The sequence below is a fragment of the Bos mutus genome, chromosome 4 (genome assembly GCF_027580195.1).
Source record: "Bos mutus isolate GX-2022 chromosome 4, NWIPB_WYAK_1.1, whole genome shotgun sequence".
NCBI lineage: Eukaryota > Metazoa > Chordata > Mammalia > Artiodactyla > Bovidae > Bos > Bos mutus.
Window position 1 is genome coordinate 93439510 of NC_091620.1, and position 16350 is coordinate 93455859.

The 16350-nt window shown below is 38.5% G+C and overlaps 1 protein-coding gene across 1 annotated transcript in view; it reads right to left on the minus strand.

The window, feature by feature from the left end:
- LRRC72 (leucine rich repeat containing 72) overlaps positions 1-16350 on the minus strand; it is a 72049-nt gene that overhangs the window by 5755 nt on the left and 49944 nt on the right. Inside the window, exons 5-8 of the mRNA XM_070368860.1 lie at positions 12852-12933; positions 12038-12148; positions 1896-1985; positions 490-642 (exon numbers count right to left, since the gene is read on the minus strand). Coding sequence (XP_070224961.1) covers positions 490-642; positions 1896-1985; positions 12038-12148; positions 12852-12933 — 436 coding nt within the window. The remainder of the gene's footprint in view (positions 1-489; positions 643-1895; positions 1986-12037; positions 12149-12851; positions 12934-16350) is intronic.

Sequence of the window (16350 nt, forward strand, 5' to 3'; positions counted from 1 at the left end):
TACATACAAGAAAGTTAAATTCCAACTAATGAATACATTACTGAAGATATTCAAGTTATACTTACATATGATCACATATGATCACAGTGTATGAGAGTACAACCAAATAACAATGTTTATTTCTGGATGCAGGAATTGCAATGATCTTTATTTATTTTTAATATTTTTCTATATTATCAAAAACGTATAGCCTTAATTCATGAAATTGTCCAGAGTCATTGATAATAGTAGCAATTGCAGCTTATTCACTGAGCCCTTTATGTTGTGCTAGATATTGGGGTGTGGACATCAATGTGTTATTGTTATCACATTATCTTATTTAATTTAATATACACAAATGATGAAGGTTGCATACTTAATTAGGCTAATAAAATTAAAAAATATTTCAGTATGTAAGTGCTTAGCTTACTGTAAATTGAAGTTATTATAATCAAATTAACCAAAAGCTTGTGCAGTTTTAATTACATTTTTTTTCTTTTTTCAAAATACCTGAAGGTACTCTCTGCGCTGGTTTTTGCTTAAATGGTGATCGAGGATCCCATGAGGCATCAACTTTTCCTCTGAATGCTATTGATTGAACAATATGAGCCTTTTTATGGTTAAAAAGCGTAATCATCGACCTTCTTTCCTTTTCTGTAACTTCTGACAAATGCAAAAAAGCAATGTTATTGCATGGCATTATATGCAGAGTGAGTAAAAAAATAGAATTTCTGTCAAAAATGGATTTGTCCTAATTACGTTGTATGTAAACATCCTGTCATAATCAATTTGTAAAAACTCTACCAAGCTAATGCCTAAATCTTACAAGCTCAATATATGTCCCTCATGTCACAGGGCACAGATCTATCTTATCTCATCCAGACATTCTAATGCATCACCATGGATGATTGAAATTACAACTGTGCTACATCTCTTCTTTTCCTCAAGGCTATGAGGAAAAAGAAGAATAAACATATGGTTTTAATATATCCTCATTAAGAAGTTACTCAGTTACAAATGATTAAGAATGTTCACATCTGTGGAAAGGTGAGTAGGTAAGTAGGTAAATAGCACTTATGGGTAAAAGAGACCTCAAAAAATGTAAAATATAATGCACTGAGGTTGATTATTTTTTTGTGGCTTATACAAATCAGACATACTAGTTTGTCTGCAATGTCTAAAAATATATCACAAAGAGGTTATGATTGATTACATGTTTTAGTATATATATATGCATATATACTTGCAGAATTTCAAAGAATATGACTTATTTATTTTTTAATGTAAATTTATTTATTTTAATTGGAGGCTAATTACTTTACAATATTGTATTGGTTTTGCCGTACATCAACATGAATCCACCACAGGTGTACACGTGTTCTGCATCCTGAACCCACTTCCCTCCCCATACCATCCCTCTGGGTCATCCCAGCGCACCAGCCCTGAGCATCCTGTGTCATGCATCGAACCTGGACTGGCAATTTGTTTCACATATGAATATGACTTTTAGAATTTAAATAGGCTAAGCCTTAAGGGATTTAGTCCAATTGTCTCATTTTTGAAATAAAAAATTAAAAGAGTGCCAGGGGGTCAGCGAATGAGTATTCAATACATAACTGACAAAAAAAATAAAAATTTAAAAAAGAATAAGGAAAAACATGTATTATTGACAAAGCTAGAATCAAAAGGAGACCTTTCTCCAGGCTCTGTTAGATGGTCTTTCCTATGAAGTCGTCAACAGACAAGCTCCTAAACTAGAGCAAACTTCATTCAGCAAAAATTTCAAAAATAAATAATTGAAAAACTTTCATTTACAAAGACAGTTATTTTCAAAGATCAAAGATCATCAGCATTTTAAACCACTGAGTTATAAGACTGGCTCTCCAATATTTCTCTTCAAGAAGAAATGCTCTTACGATTTCGGTCAAGCAACTCGACTCCTGGAAGGTGGTAGATTATATACAGACGATACAGGTTATACTGGCATAAAGGGTTTTGGTAGAGAGCTGCAAACAAAGAAGCCAAATTAAGATGTCAGATTTTGAAATCAGTTTCATTTAACACATTATAAGAAAAATCGCAAGATTAATATGAAACGTAAGTATATATGAAGCCCTGCTTCACAGACTTGGTTTCATCAAAACCTTACCTATTCATTGCAGGACTTACTTTTTCTATCTGTTAAATTCATTCATTCAACAAAAATTTTTGGAATGCTTACTATCTTTTAGGAACTGTGCTAGGTGCTGAGGATGTATCTGTGACCCAAATCTGCCACAAATGGGAAATTTTTTAACATGTCCATAAATTAATCAGTAAAGGAAGAACATAATATCAGCTCTAGAGGGTTCTGAGAAGATTGAAGGCAGGAGGAGAAGGGGACCACAGAGGATGAGATAGTTGAATGGCATCATTGTCTCAGTGGACGTGAGTTTGAGCAAACGCTGGGAGATGGTGATGGACAGGGAAGCCTGGTGTGCTGCAGTCCAGGTGTTGCAGAGTCGGACATGACTGAGCAACTGAACAGCAATAAAAGAGGGTTCCTGCTGCTGCTCTTTATTAAAGGATTTGCTCATTTGGTTCTCTTCTTCCCTTCTCAAAGGTCACATTGGTGTCTGTGAGGAGATGAGCTGAGATGTGGTACACCGTTTGAATAGAGTTTTCTTTCTTGGCTTCCCACCATTGTGCCTAGTTCAGAATATGTAAAGCCAGTAGCAGCTTCAGGTCTCAGCAGGAGCAGAGGTGAACAGATGCTGGTTTTGCACCCCGCATGCCTCTGGACAAGCACGGGGGCTTCGGATTTCCTTGTGTGGAGGTGCTAGGATACCTAAAGAACCATGCTCGCTAATCCAGTTGCTGGAGGTGGGAGGCATGCTAATGCAGAAGAACTCCTGGCATTTCTCTCATGACATCCCTTAGGCATCAGAAGATTTTAAAAAATGCATCAACATTTAAAAAATCTTCAACTGGAAGTTGTATTTTATTTTCCAGAGAAAAGGTAGAATATTTTCCCTCTCCTTCTTTAGATAATATTAAGCAGGGTTATTTCAATACAGTCTTTTATAATTTTCACTTGGATATCTTTAGCTATTGGATTCTGCCTACATGGAATTTCTAGAAAATGATTCTGGAAAATATACCTAGTGAGGAGAACCACTAGATGGCAGTAACAGAAAGAGCTCCAGCTATTGTACAAATATCACTCAACAAAATGAGGCTCATTTAATGTACATTTAGCTGTAGCATTTGACTATTTATAGAATACTAAGTTTGATAAAAGCATGAAAGTATTAAGCACTGGAAACCCAGGAAAAAACTGATTAATATTTATAAAGAAGAGTTTGCAACATAAAGAAGACAGGGGCAGAGGGCATGCTTGAAAAACAAACTGTTTAGATAAAAACTGAAGAAGCTAATTATCTGCATGCTTTTTTCTGCAGGAAATAAAACATTCTGATATTTGTTGTATAAACACTAACTTTTCCGGCTAATAAAATCGTTATATATAGCTATTCCCTGTGGAAAACATGAGCTTTAGAGGGACTTAAAGCAGGCAATGGAAGACACCTGGTGCATAATAAACAAAAGTTATACGAGGAAAGGCGTAAAAGAAAATGTAGAGCCGGGGCAACAAGAAAATTTAAAAGAAAGGAAATATGTATGTATTGGGGGAAACTAGAGGAAAAATAAAATGGATATTTTTCAAGATTTCTTAAGTGACAAAACTGGTTTGAATTTTAATCTTAAAAGACAAGGAATTTAACATAACAAAATAATTATAACTATAGGATGGGGAATAGAATGGATGTATATTAAACCAGTAATAAGGACAGATTTAAAAAGATCCACAGTGATCATGCATTGTAGTTTCAGCCAGAAAAAGAAGAAAGCGATCACCTTCAAGAATATAAAAGCAAAGCACTGTTGTTTTTAATGAGAGTTTAGGAGGAAGAAAAATTCACACGCACTATTGTGCATAAGGCTGCTCTGTGGTTACTGACTTGGAGAATCACATCCGACACCTCATAACCCTGTCCTACATTGTAGCAGCTAGGAGCAGAGTCTGCCTTTGCATGTGATGTTAGTGGAAAATGCACAAGCATCTTACAATGACGTTTACTTTGGGGATACCCTTCATAGTCTGTTTTCCCTCTGAGAACATTACTATTTAATTCCTTCTCTTGGTTTTCTTCCTAGTGCTTGGTTAACTAACTTATTTATGTATTGTAATACTTCTGGCTTTTGCTAAACGAATCACCAAATTTGGATCTACTAATATTGCTTGTTAAAAAGGTGTCATAATACTAAAAGCTCGTGCTTATTGTGGTTCAACATTCATCTCATCATAAAATCTAAGTGGTAGCAAGTCAGAAAACTGGGCTATTATTCTCAGTCTCTAAGTTAACTTTAAAAAATAGAATTAAATAATTTAAAATTATTCTGTTTTTATTATTCACTTTTTTTCTTACTCAAATTTTAGAAGGAAGCAATCTTATTTTTAATTCTTTTTTCCCCTCCATACTATCAAGCATTAAATATTTTGGATTTATGAGTTTTGGACTGATGCTACTAAAATTACCATAAATAAAGTTTCAAAGATATGATATCAGTTTCCTGTGTCTGAAAGTTCTGAAAGCCTTCTATGATGTATGGGTACATTCTTTCAGGAACTATGAAGTGAAATTGCTTACACTTTCACTTTCAGTAGGTTAATACTATTTAATCCACCTTTCCTCTAGGCTACTTATAGAGTACACCTTGATGGCGCCAGCACTGTCTTGCTTATCTTAATTTGGGATTCTGAGTCTAAGCAATTTACATCTACCCAATAATATATCAAAATGTTTCTACTACTTTACTGCACAAGCTTGAGCTCCATGAGTCACATGTGTGAAGCTATTTATGGAAACAGAAGAGGAAAAAAAAATTTATCTAAATAATTAGCACCAGTTAACTTTTAAAGCAAAATGTAAAATCCCATTTAAATGAACCTGAATATTTTTAAGATCATCTTTGAAGAAAGCTGATGTAATTAATAATGTGTCAGCATGTTCATTTTAATAGATGAGGAAATGATATAGAGAAGTTAAAAGCAGTTCCATCTGTGTCTGTACAGAGAAGCCTGTGGAAGGAAGCTTGCTGCTGCTGCTGCTGCTGCTAAGTCGCTTCAGTCGTGTCCAACTCTGTGCGACCCCATAGACGGCAGCCCACCAGGCTTCCCGGTCCTGGGGATTCTCCAGGCAAGAACACTGGAGTGGGTTGCCATTTCCTTCTCCAATGCATGAAAGTGAAAGTGAGTCGCTCAGTTGTGTCCAACTCTAGTGACCCCAAGGACTGCAGCCCACCAGGCTCCTCTGTCCATGGGATTTTCCAGGCAAAAGTACTGGAGTGGGTTGCCATTGCCTTCTCCAAGCTTAGCTGTCAACAATCAGACAGAGGTTCTGGCTCAAGGTTATTTACAAGATCAGAATCTCCACTGTTACCATTTCAACTAAAATCTCTGGGTCACAGCTTGTCCTGAATATGGAAGTGATACCTGATTTTTGAAAGACAAACTTGAACTAAACCAGGGGTTAAGAGAGTGAGGGATGCTCTTTCAGGATAAATAGCAATAAAAGATCCAGCTGGCTTTTTAATAGAGTGGACTGTTCTACTGCATTGTATGGGAGAAGTAGTCCTAACCTCGAGGGGCATTTCAGGGTAAAGAGTCTCAGATAAAGTAACCATTGAGGGACTTCCTTGGTGATCTAATGGTTAAGAATTTGCTTTGCGATGCAGGGGCCATAGGGTCAATCCTTGATCATGTTGACTAAAAAGATGTACAACTTGAGAGTTGCAAATTAAGTTTTATTTGGGGCAAAATGAGGACTGCAGCCCGGGAGGCAGCACCGCAGATAGCTCTAAGAGACTGCTCCAAAGAGGTAGTAGGAGAAGGTCAATATAGAGGATTTTGATGAAGGGGGAGTTCAATACCATTAAGCATTCATTTTAGAAAAAGTTTGTTGCTAGGACCTGATGTCACCATGAAGGAATTTAGGGCTTTTCTAGATATGAGGAGATGCAAGAATTGGGATCGTAAAATCTGTTCCTAAAACTTCTATCTAAAGTCCTGTCCCACAAGATTGCCTGAAGCACAGAGTGCCTTACTCCACCCTGAACTCTCTCAGGGGGTGTTGAAGGTCAACAGTGCGGGGTTTAGTCTCTGATGGCCATGGCAAATGCCCTGGTTGTTCAGTCGTTGGCAACCATCTTGGCAAGCACCAATTTGTAGTTGACAGGGAACTAAGATCCCACAAGCCATGGAGCAACTAACTAGAGAGTCTGTGCATCATGAGGAACGATCCCACAAGACACAATGAAGACCCTGTGTGCTACAACTAAGACCTGACTTGGCCAAGTAAATAAATAAAGAGACCATTGAGACCATGATCCCACAATGACCTCTCAGCATCCCTCTTCACTCCCTGACTATTGCCATCAGCAGTGGACTGCGGCCAACTGGGGAAGGGCGGGACAGGATATGCTTAAGATCAGAATCTGTAAAAGCTGGAGATCGCACCTTTGAGAAGGGGCATTTCCTGTCTCCAATGGTGAATCCTTAAAGACTGCAAGGAAAGCAAGTCTTAACAATTCTGGAATGTGGGAATCCAAATATACCTTCTAATAGTGGAGCTTCATGAAACACAGAGACAATTAGAAATGGGGAGACTAAAGATTTAGAAACAGAATGGGTTCAGCATTTTGTTGCTGTTGGAATGTTTTTTTCCATGTAGGCAAAGAGGCAGGGAGGCTGAAGGTCAGTGAAAGTCTGCAGCCACAAAGCAGGTCTTCGACACCAGTACAGATTTAGAAAGAGTTTGGAGGAGAGAAGGGAAGAGGAAAATGGAGCAAGAGAGGAAGGGTGTGGAAAGGAAGACTGCCTGGAGAGAAAAGGTGTGTCCTGCCTGACTCAGCCTGGAAGTCAGGAATTCCAGTTTCCAGGACCTCACACTCTGCAGCAGTTTTAGGCCTCCCTGAAGCTCCCAGCCATGGGAGCAATCTTGGGCAATCTCTCGGCAGTTCTCTTCATAAATGCCAGTGGAGGGTGCAGTGCTGAAATGGACTAGAGGTTTACCCTCCAGGCTATTTTCTCACCCTCTAAAGAACTAGTAATTGAAGTGGAATAATAACATTTTAGCATTTTATATAGTTTTTACAACTTGAAAAGACAAAATTCTTAACACTTGAAAATACATGGATTTCTCATTTTAGTTAATGAGCTGAGTCTATTCTGTGATTGCAAATGAATCTTATAGAAACTTAATTTGGGGACATTACTGCACAAATATAATTCAGTTCAGTTCAGTTCAGTTCAGTGGCTCAGCAGTGTCCGACTCTTTCTGACCCCATGAATCGCAGCACGCCAGGCCTCCCTGTCCATCACCAACTCCCGGAGTTCACTCAGACTCACGTCCATCGAGTCAGTGATGCCATCCAGCCATCTCATCCTCTGTCGTCCCCTTTTCCTCCTGCCCCCAATCCCTCCCAGCATCAGAGTCTTTTCCAATGAGTCAACTCTTCGCATGAGGTGGCCAAAGTACTGGAGCTTCAGCTTTAGCATCAGTCCTTCCAAAGAAATTCCAGGGCTGATCTCTTTCAGAATGGACTGGTTGGATTTCCTTGCAGTCCAAGGGACTCTCAAGAGTCTTCTCCAACACCACAGTTCAAAAGCATCAATTCTTCGGTGCTCAGCCTTCTTCACAGTCCAACTCTCACATCCATACATGACCACTGGAAAAACCATAGCCTTGACTAGACGGACCTTTGTTGGCAAAGTAATGTCTCTGCTTTTGAATATGCTATCTAGGTTGGTCATAACTTTTCTTCCAAGGAGTAAGCGTCTTTTAATTTCATGGCTGCAGTCACCATCTGCAGTGATTTTGGAGCCCCCCAAAATAAAGTCTGACACTGTTTCCACTGTTTCCCCATCTATTTCCCATGAAGTGATGGGACCAAATGCTGAGTAGCTAGTAAATGCCAACATTTTTTTAAAATATAATATCTTTAACCAAAATGAGGTAAGGGTTCAAACTGCATATTTGGTACTAAAATTTTTCAGAAATTTTTTTTGGGGGGAGGGGCAATTATACACACCATTTTCTCTATTAAAAAAAAAAATCCCTCTAAGATTCTCAGTTATAACAATTTATATAATGAATTACATCACTATGATTTTTAAGTAGAGGTCACTTAAAACGTTGTGACAGGCAATGGTATGGACCTTACACTACCAGGCTGAGCTAATAGACTTTCAGAGAGCAGGAAAAGGCACTCCTGCACCCCACCTCAGGGCTGACACTACTCTGTGGCCACACAGAGGCTTCCTATGGGAGGCAGGCACTGAATTGAATTTCAGACTCCATTCACACCCCAGCCCATCCCCTGCCCCCACCAGGCACTTCTGTTTAGGGCATAACTTTGTTGACTATGATGGCAACCTTGATTGCTAACCTCCAAATCTTGCCTTGTAAAATAAATTTGCTTAAATTATCGAGCTCTTATATTTGGCAAATTGTCCAATTAGTTTTGCATTCAGGCACCTCAGGTCTTCGGGAAATACAAAGGTTGACTGTTAGAAAACTGTAAGCTCCATACAGATCCAGATGGGGTCTTTCTTGTGTACCTTTATGTCCCCATCTAGAAGAGTATCACTCAGTGAATGCATGATAAATATTTATTGAATGAATGAATGATAAATAAAAGAAGCACAGTATGAGTTTAAGTTTTAACATTCCATAGTAGTCTAGTTAAAGCTCTGAGCCCTGCATTTCTACCATTAAAGAGGGAATAATTCTAATCACATCATGCTAATCACATCATTGGATTGTTATGAAGATTTAAATGAGAATATTATAAGAAAGTATTTTCTCAACATTCAAACATGTTATTATAATGATTATTTAAAATGTCAATTAAAAAAAATCTCTTTACCAATAAGCAGAATTTCTAGACCATGTGCATCTTAATTTATCCAACTTTACACAATCCATAGTAAAATAATATTTTTGTTGTTACATCTGGGGTCAGTCCCTGGTCAGGAAACTGAGATCCTACAAGCCACACAGAGCAGCCAAAAGAAAGGAAAAAAAGCCCACGTATTTTACAGAATTAGTTTAATATTTGAAGCAATTCTGAGAGGTAGCTATTAGCCCATTTTACAGAAAAGTGAAGGTAAGGTAGAGTAGATCTTGCATAACCAGTCTCTTAATCACAGAAGCACCTGTTCAGCACAGAAGGGCCAGATACAAATATGCATGTCAATCCTGATAAGTCTTTAATAGACCTTATTACATCTCAAAAATAAGCACTGAATTCCCATGAACTTAGGGTAATCTTAATAGTTTAAGAACCTACCTATAAGCACTTAAATAATTTCTCCTTACAGTAGCTATAACTAATCAACACTGAAAATATTTAAAAACTTTAATAATTATGTTTTGATCTGATCAAGACCTCCACCAACAACAGCAGTTTACACATATTTAAAGCACTGTCTCAGGCAATTCTGAGAAAATAATACAAAATAAATAGGGGGGAAAGAAAATATCTATATTTTGACACTGTATAAAGAAGTTTCTCTTGATGAAAGTGAAAGAGGAGAGTGAAAAAGTTGGCTTAAAGCTCAACATTCAGAAAACTAAGATCATGGCATCTAGTCCCATCACTTCATGGGAAATAGATGGGGAAACAGTGTCAGAATTTATTTCTGGGGGCTCCAAAATCACTGCAGATGGTGATTGCAGCCATGAAATTAAAAGACGCTTACTCCTTGGAAGGAAAGTTATGACCAACCTAGATAGCATATTGAAAAGCAGAGACGTTGCTTTGGCAACAAAGGGCCATCTAGTCAAGGCTATGGTTTTTCCTGTGGTCATGTATGGATGTGAGAGTTGGACTGTGAAGAAAGCTGAGCGCCGCAGAATTGATGCTTTTGAACTGTGGTGTTGGAGAAGACTCTTGAGAGTCCCTTGGACTGCAAGGAGATCCAACCAGTGCATTCTAAAGGAGACCAGTCCTGGGATTTCTTTGGAAGGACTGATGCTAAAGCTGCAACTCCAGTACTTTGGCCACCTCATGCGAAGAGTTGACTCATTGGAAAAGACTCTGATGCTTGGAGGGATTGGGGGCAGGAGGAGAAGGGGACGACAGAGGATGAGATGGCTGGATGGCATCACCGACTCAATGGACATGAGTCTGAGTGAACTCCGGGAGTTGGTGATGGACAGGGAGGCCTGGCGTGCTGTGATTCATGGGGTCGCAAAGAGTCGGACACAACTGAGTGACTGAACTGAACTGAACTGAAAGAAGTTTCAAACTCTGAAATCTGAAAACCCATTCACTGCTCTGACTCTTTTCCCTTGGTCCACCTAGAAACATTTGTTCTGAATTGCCATCATGTACCAGTTTATTTACTCTTCAACACTATAAGCTTATTGAGAGTAGGAACTGTGTATTATTTATTTTTCCAACCCATCTCACACTTTCTCCAAATACTGAGGCCAGTTCCTGGTTATCTATGAATTAAGTTTGTGGTTTACCCAATGGAAAACTTCCATTAAAATATGCTCTTTTGTGGGGGGTGGGTGGGTGTCAGCTTTATTAATATAATTTCCATATGATAGGCTTCACTAATTTTAAATACACAATTCATAGTTTTTAGTATATTCACAGAATTGTGCAATCGTTGTTGTTCAGTCACTCAGTTGTGTTCAACTCTTTGAGACCCCATGGACTGCAGCACGCTATGCTTCCCTCCCCTTCACTATCTCCCAGAGTTTGCTCAAACTCATGTCCATTGAGTCAATGATGCCATCCAACCAACCAACTCATCCTCTGTTGTCCCCTTCTCCTCCTGCCTTAAATCTTTCCCAGCATCAGGGTCTTGTCCAATGAGTCAGTTCTTCAAATCAGGTGGCCAAAGTATTGGGAGCATCAGCTTCAACACCAGTCCTACCAATGAATATTCAGGACTGATCTCCTTTAGGATGGACTGGTTTGATCTCCTTGCAGTCCAAAGGACTCTTGAGAGTCCTCTCCAATACCACAATTCAAAAGCATCAATTTTTCGGCACTCAGCTTTCTTTATGGTCCTACTCTCACATCCATACGTGACTACTGAAAAAGCCACAGCTTTGACTAAATTGACCTTTGTTGGCAAAGTAATATCTCTGCTTTTTAATATGCTGTTTAGGTTGGTCATGGCTTTCCTTCCAAGGAGCAAGTATCTTTTAATTTCATGGCTGCAGTCACCATCTGCAAGGATTTTGGAGCCCAAGAACATAGTCTGTCACTGTTTCCATTGTTTCCCCATCTATCTGCTGTGAAGTGATGGGACTGGATGCCATGATCTTCACTTTTTGAAGGTTGAGTTTTAAGCCAACTTTTTCACTCTCCTCATTTCATTTTCATCAAGAGGCTCTTTAACTCCTCTTCACTTTCTGCCATAAGGGTGGTGACATCTGGATATCTGGGGTTATTGACATTTCTCCCAGCAATCTTGATTCCAGCTTGTGCTTCATCCAGGCTGGTATTTTGCATGATGTGCAATCATTACCACCTTCCATTTCAGAACATTTTCATCACCCCAAAAAGAAATGCCAGGCTATCACTCCACAGACCCTCATCCCCCAACCCTGGGTTAAACACTAATCTATTTAAAAGCAGTTACCTCTCAGTGTTGCTATCTTGATCAATGTGCCCATTCTGGACATTTATATGAACAAGTGGAATCATATAATAAATGCCAAAACTTCCTTTTGAGGTAAAAACCCAAAACACAGATGTAACGTGTAACACTTCTTTTGGGTCACTTTTGTCATTTTCATACTGTATCATTTCACAAAAGTTTTTTCTACCTATTGTTCTTTTTAAAATGTATTTTTAAAGAGATTAAGATCTAGTCTTGTTTTCAGGAACATCTAAGCAGTTTTGTTAAAAACACTGATCTAGTTTAAATTCAAAACATGAAATAGTGTGTTATCACTTTTAAATTATGGACATTTAAAGTGCAGATTAATACTTAGGGTCTTCAGATTTAGCATTCCCTTTAACTCTTTTACTGTTGCGTCAAGGTTTATTAACTCATTGTGATGTAGCAGGAGTATATGCAGTGAAGGCAAATAGTGCAGGCCTGAAAAAAATAAAATATTTGTGTAAGATTTAAAACATTTTTTTAAATGAATAAAAATGTTTTGTACTACTCATGATAATAGTATACAAGTACTTTAATACCTGGCTTGTAATTATCAGTTTAGAGATTGTTGCAGATATAAAATTAACTCAGAGTGAAACACAGATTTGACTGGGAAAAAATATAACCAGTAAAAACATTTAAGATTATTTATGAAGTCATTATTTTTATTAATGCTCCCAAACATTAAAAAATTTGCTTCCACAATATCTAGTTTGTGTCCAATGATGCAGTAGAATGGCAAAATTTTTATGTTAAAAAAAAAAAGATTCTTTAACATCTTGGATAAGACATTTGATAATATTGAGCTAAAACCATAATCAAACAGCACATCTTAAATGAAATATACATAAGAACATTAAAAATTAAGTTTCTATCATATATTTTCAATGGAAATGTTAAAACAGAGTTTTCCACACCATTAGCAATACCATGCATGTGTATGTGCTAAATTGCTTCAGTGATGTCTAACTCTTTGTACTGTAGCTCTTATGGACTGCAGTTCACCAGGCTTCTCTGTCCATGGGATTCTACAGGCAACAATATTGGAGTGGGTTGCCATGTCCTCCTCAGCAATACCATAGTTGAAAGTTATTATTTAATTGAAAATCTTTTCAATTAAAAGAGAAAATTTAAGACATACCTTCAATATCAAATATTGCATTGTTGTTTAGATATAATTCTGCCAGACAATAGTTTCTGGTTAGAAATGTTATTCCATGGAGCTGAAAATGAGAGTTAGAGAACAATATACTTACTACAAAAACTATACATAATTATATGCACATATATAAATTTAGTTAAGAGCTAACATTTGGTGTTTTTATTAATTATCTGCAACTTCTTGCCTGGGCTACTGAATTGCCTTTGAAGGTACATGTGATAAAAAGAGTGTGTGCCCACAGGACTGGAAAAGGTCAGTTTTCATTCCAATCCCAAATAAAGGCAATGCCAAAGAATGCTCAAACTACCACACAATTGCACTCATCTCACACGCTAGCAAAGTAATGCTCAAAATTCTCCAAGCCAGGCTTCAACAGTACATGAACTGTGAAATTCCAGATGGTCAAGCTGGATTTAGAAAGGGCAGAGGAACCAAAGATCAAATTGCTAACATCTGTTGGATCATCGAAAAAGCAAGAGAGTTCCAGAAAAGCATTTGCTTCTGCTTTATTGACTATGCCAAAGCCTTTGACTGTGTGGATCACAACAAACTGTGGAAAATTCTGAAAGAGATGGGAATACCAGACCACCTGACCTGCCCCCTGAGAAATCTGTATGCAGGTCAAGAAGCAACAGTTAGAACTGGACGTGGAACTACAGACTGGTTCCAAATCAGGAAAGGAGTACATCAAGGCTGTATATTGTCACCCTGCCTATTTAACTTATATGCAGAGTACATCATCAGAAATGCTGGACTGGATGAAGCACCAGCCAGAATCAAGATTGCAGGGAAAAATATCAATAACCTCAGATATGCAGATGACACCACCCTTATGGCAGAAAGCAAAGAACTAAAGACCCCCTTGATGAAAGTGAAAGAGGAGAATGAAAAGGTTGGCTTAAAACTCAACATTCAGTAAACTAAGATCATGGCATCTGGTCCTCAGTTCATGGCAAATAGATAGGGAAACTATGGAAATAGTGAGAGACTTTATTCTTTTGGCTCCAAAATCACTACAGATGATGACTATAGCCATGAAATTAAAAGACACTTGCTCCTTAGAAGAAAAGCTATGACCAACCTAGACAGCATATTAAAAAACAGAGACGTTACTTGGCCAACAAAGGTCTGTCTAGTCAAAGCTATGGTTTTTCCAGTAGTCATATATGGATGTGAGAGTTGGACTATAAAGAAAGCTGAGTGCCGAAGAGTTGATGCTTTTGAATTGTGGTGTTGGAGAAGACTCTTGAGAGCCCCTTGGACGGCAAGGAGAGCCAAACAGTCCATCCTAAAGGAGAACAGTCCTGAATATTCATTGGAAGGACTGATGTTGAAGCTGAAACTCCAATACTTTGGCCATCTGATAGTAAGAACTGACTTCTTGGAAAAGACCCTAATGCTGGGAAAGATTGAAGGCAGGAGGAGAAGGGGATGACAGAGGATGAGATGGTTGGATGGCATCACTGATGTGATGGACATGAGTTTGAGCAAGCTCTGGAAGGTGGTGAGGGACAGGGAAGCCTAGCATGCTGCAGTCCATGGGGCTGCAAAGAGTCAGACACGACTGAGAGACTGAACTGAACTAGCTGACTTAGTACAAACTTTTCTTACCACATCCCCTCTCAACTGTGTGGTTTTCAAAGCTTCTGGAATCTGGTCCAGCCCTTTGTTTCGACAACCTTTCCTGTTGTTCTGCTCCATGTCATAGCACTGGATTTGGCTCCATATATCCACTGATTCACCACCACATATTACTGAGTGGCTATTATGTGCCAAGGGCTCCCTCCCCAGATAATGCTAAGCCGTTTCTGCATCTGTGTATGAGTCATGGTTTCTCTTTGCCTGAATGGCTTTTCTTCCTGGTACATTTCTGATTATTCTCAAGGATCTGCCCTGCTGGCAATGCCTCTCCCACCATCCCTGAGCAGGCTGCCACAACACGTTTCCACTGCTCCAGAGATTCACTGAGACAATTCTTTGATCTCTTTGCATCTCAGTGCTGTCTTCTTGCTTTGTTTTGACCCACATTTTGTTTCTCTAAACTTCCACATGCTCCAGGACTTTGAGTCAGATTTCCTGAGAGATAGTTTAGTTCAGTAGTTAAATGCTCTACATGCCACCCACCCGCCCTTCCGCTGAGGTATACCTTCCCCCTCTCACCACTGTTCCCCCTCCCCCAAGAAGGCCTAATTCTGAATTCTCTTTTTTATACCCCAGTCTATGAGCCATCTCCTCTTCTCGGGCTCTCTGTCGTTCATGTCAACAGATCTCAGTTGAACCAAGGACTCTGTAATCTGCATACATTCAGGAGATCAGACCCAGGGCTAACAGCTCAACTGGCCACCATTTCCAAGAAGCAGACAAGATACAGCACAATCCTCTTACTTTACAGCTCATCTTTCTTTAATAAGTCCTTTCCTGATAACTCCGAATCCCATGAACCTTCCTTTTCTTGACCACATCCAACACTTTCTTAGACTTGTGCAATTACTTGATCACTGGTTTTGTGTCTTCCTTAAGGAAAGAAACCATGTTTCTTCAGTCTCTGATCCTTCCCATCTCTCCATTCTCCTAACTACACGGTGAAGTGCGATCTTACTTTCAAGATGAGATTAGAAATTTCGTGTGCTATATGAATTGGAAATAGTCAAAAGCACTCTTGATAATTCCTCTAATGAACCATTAGGGTATGTAATAGGAGTATTTAACTCTGATCTGAATTCAGAAATGTTTGTTACCCTGCAAGGAGAATCCCACTACTTTAAAGAAAAATATTGATTTTATAACCCTGATAAAATTTGACAGATTTGAGTTATGAGGATGAGATATGGTAGAGTCACAGGGTGGGGCAGATAAGTTCTAAAAGCAGTGCTTAAGTTAAATGTGAACAATGCTCACTTTACAGCTTAATACAGGATGTAGCAGGGAGAAGAATCTCATGAAACAGTTTTGATCAAGTGCTTACTGGTTTATATATACAGAAATAAGTGCTCATGATTGTAAATTAGTTTTATATGTTTATTAAAATCTATCACGGGAAATACTGTCATCAGTTAAATAAAACTGTTTTAACTTTTGATGGATTGATTTAGGTAGACAGATGCCAACTTATCTGACTTAGTGAGGATTTATTAGAAATTTTACTCATGCCCTCTCATAACTCAGAAAAGCTATTTTAGACTTATATTCTGTTTGAAAATGGGTTTCCTTAGCAAATTTAATTTTTTCTTATACTTGCAACAGTCCCAAATTATGAATCTATAAAATGCACATGTTCTGCTCAACCTCATTTTCTCTCAGTCTTATCTGTACCTAATTACATCAGCACTTGTGAAGGAGAAACACTAGTAATTTCACTTCAGCTTTTTGAAAGGAGCCAAGTTTGTGCCAAGTAGGAGAGACCATTGACACAGCAAGGGGTGGGTCCCAGTTGCTTCCTATCCCTTCCACTCTTCCTGCTAACCTCCTGACAGCCACT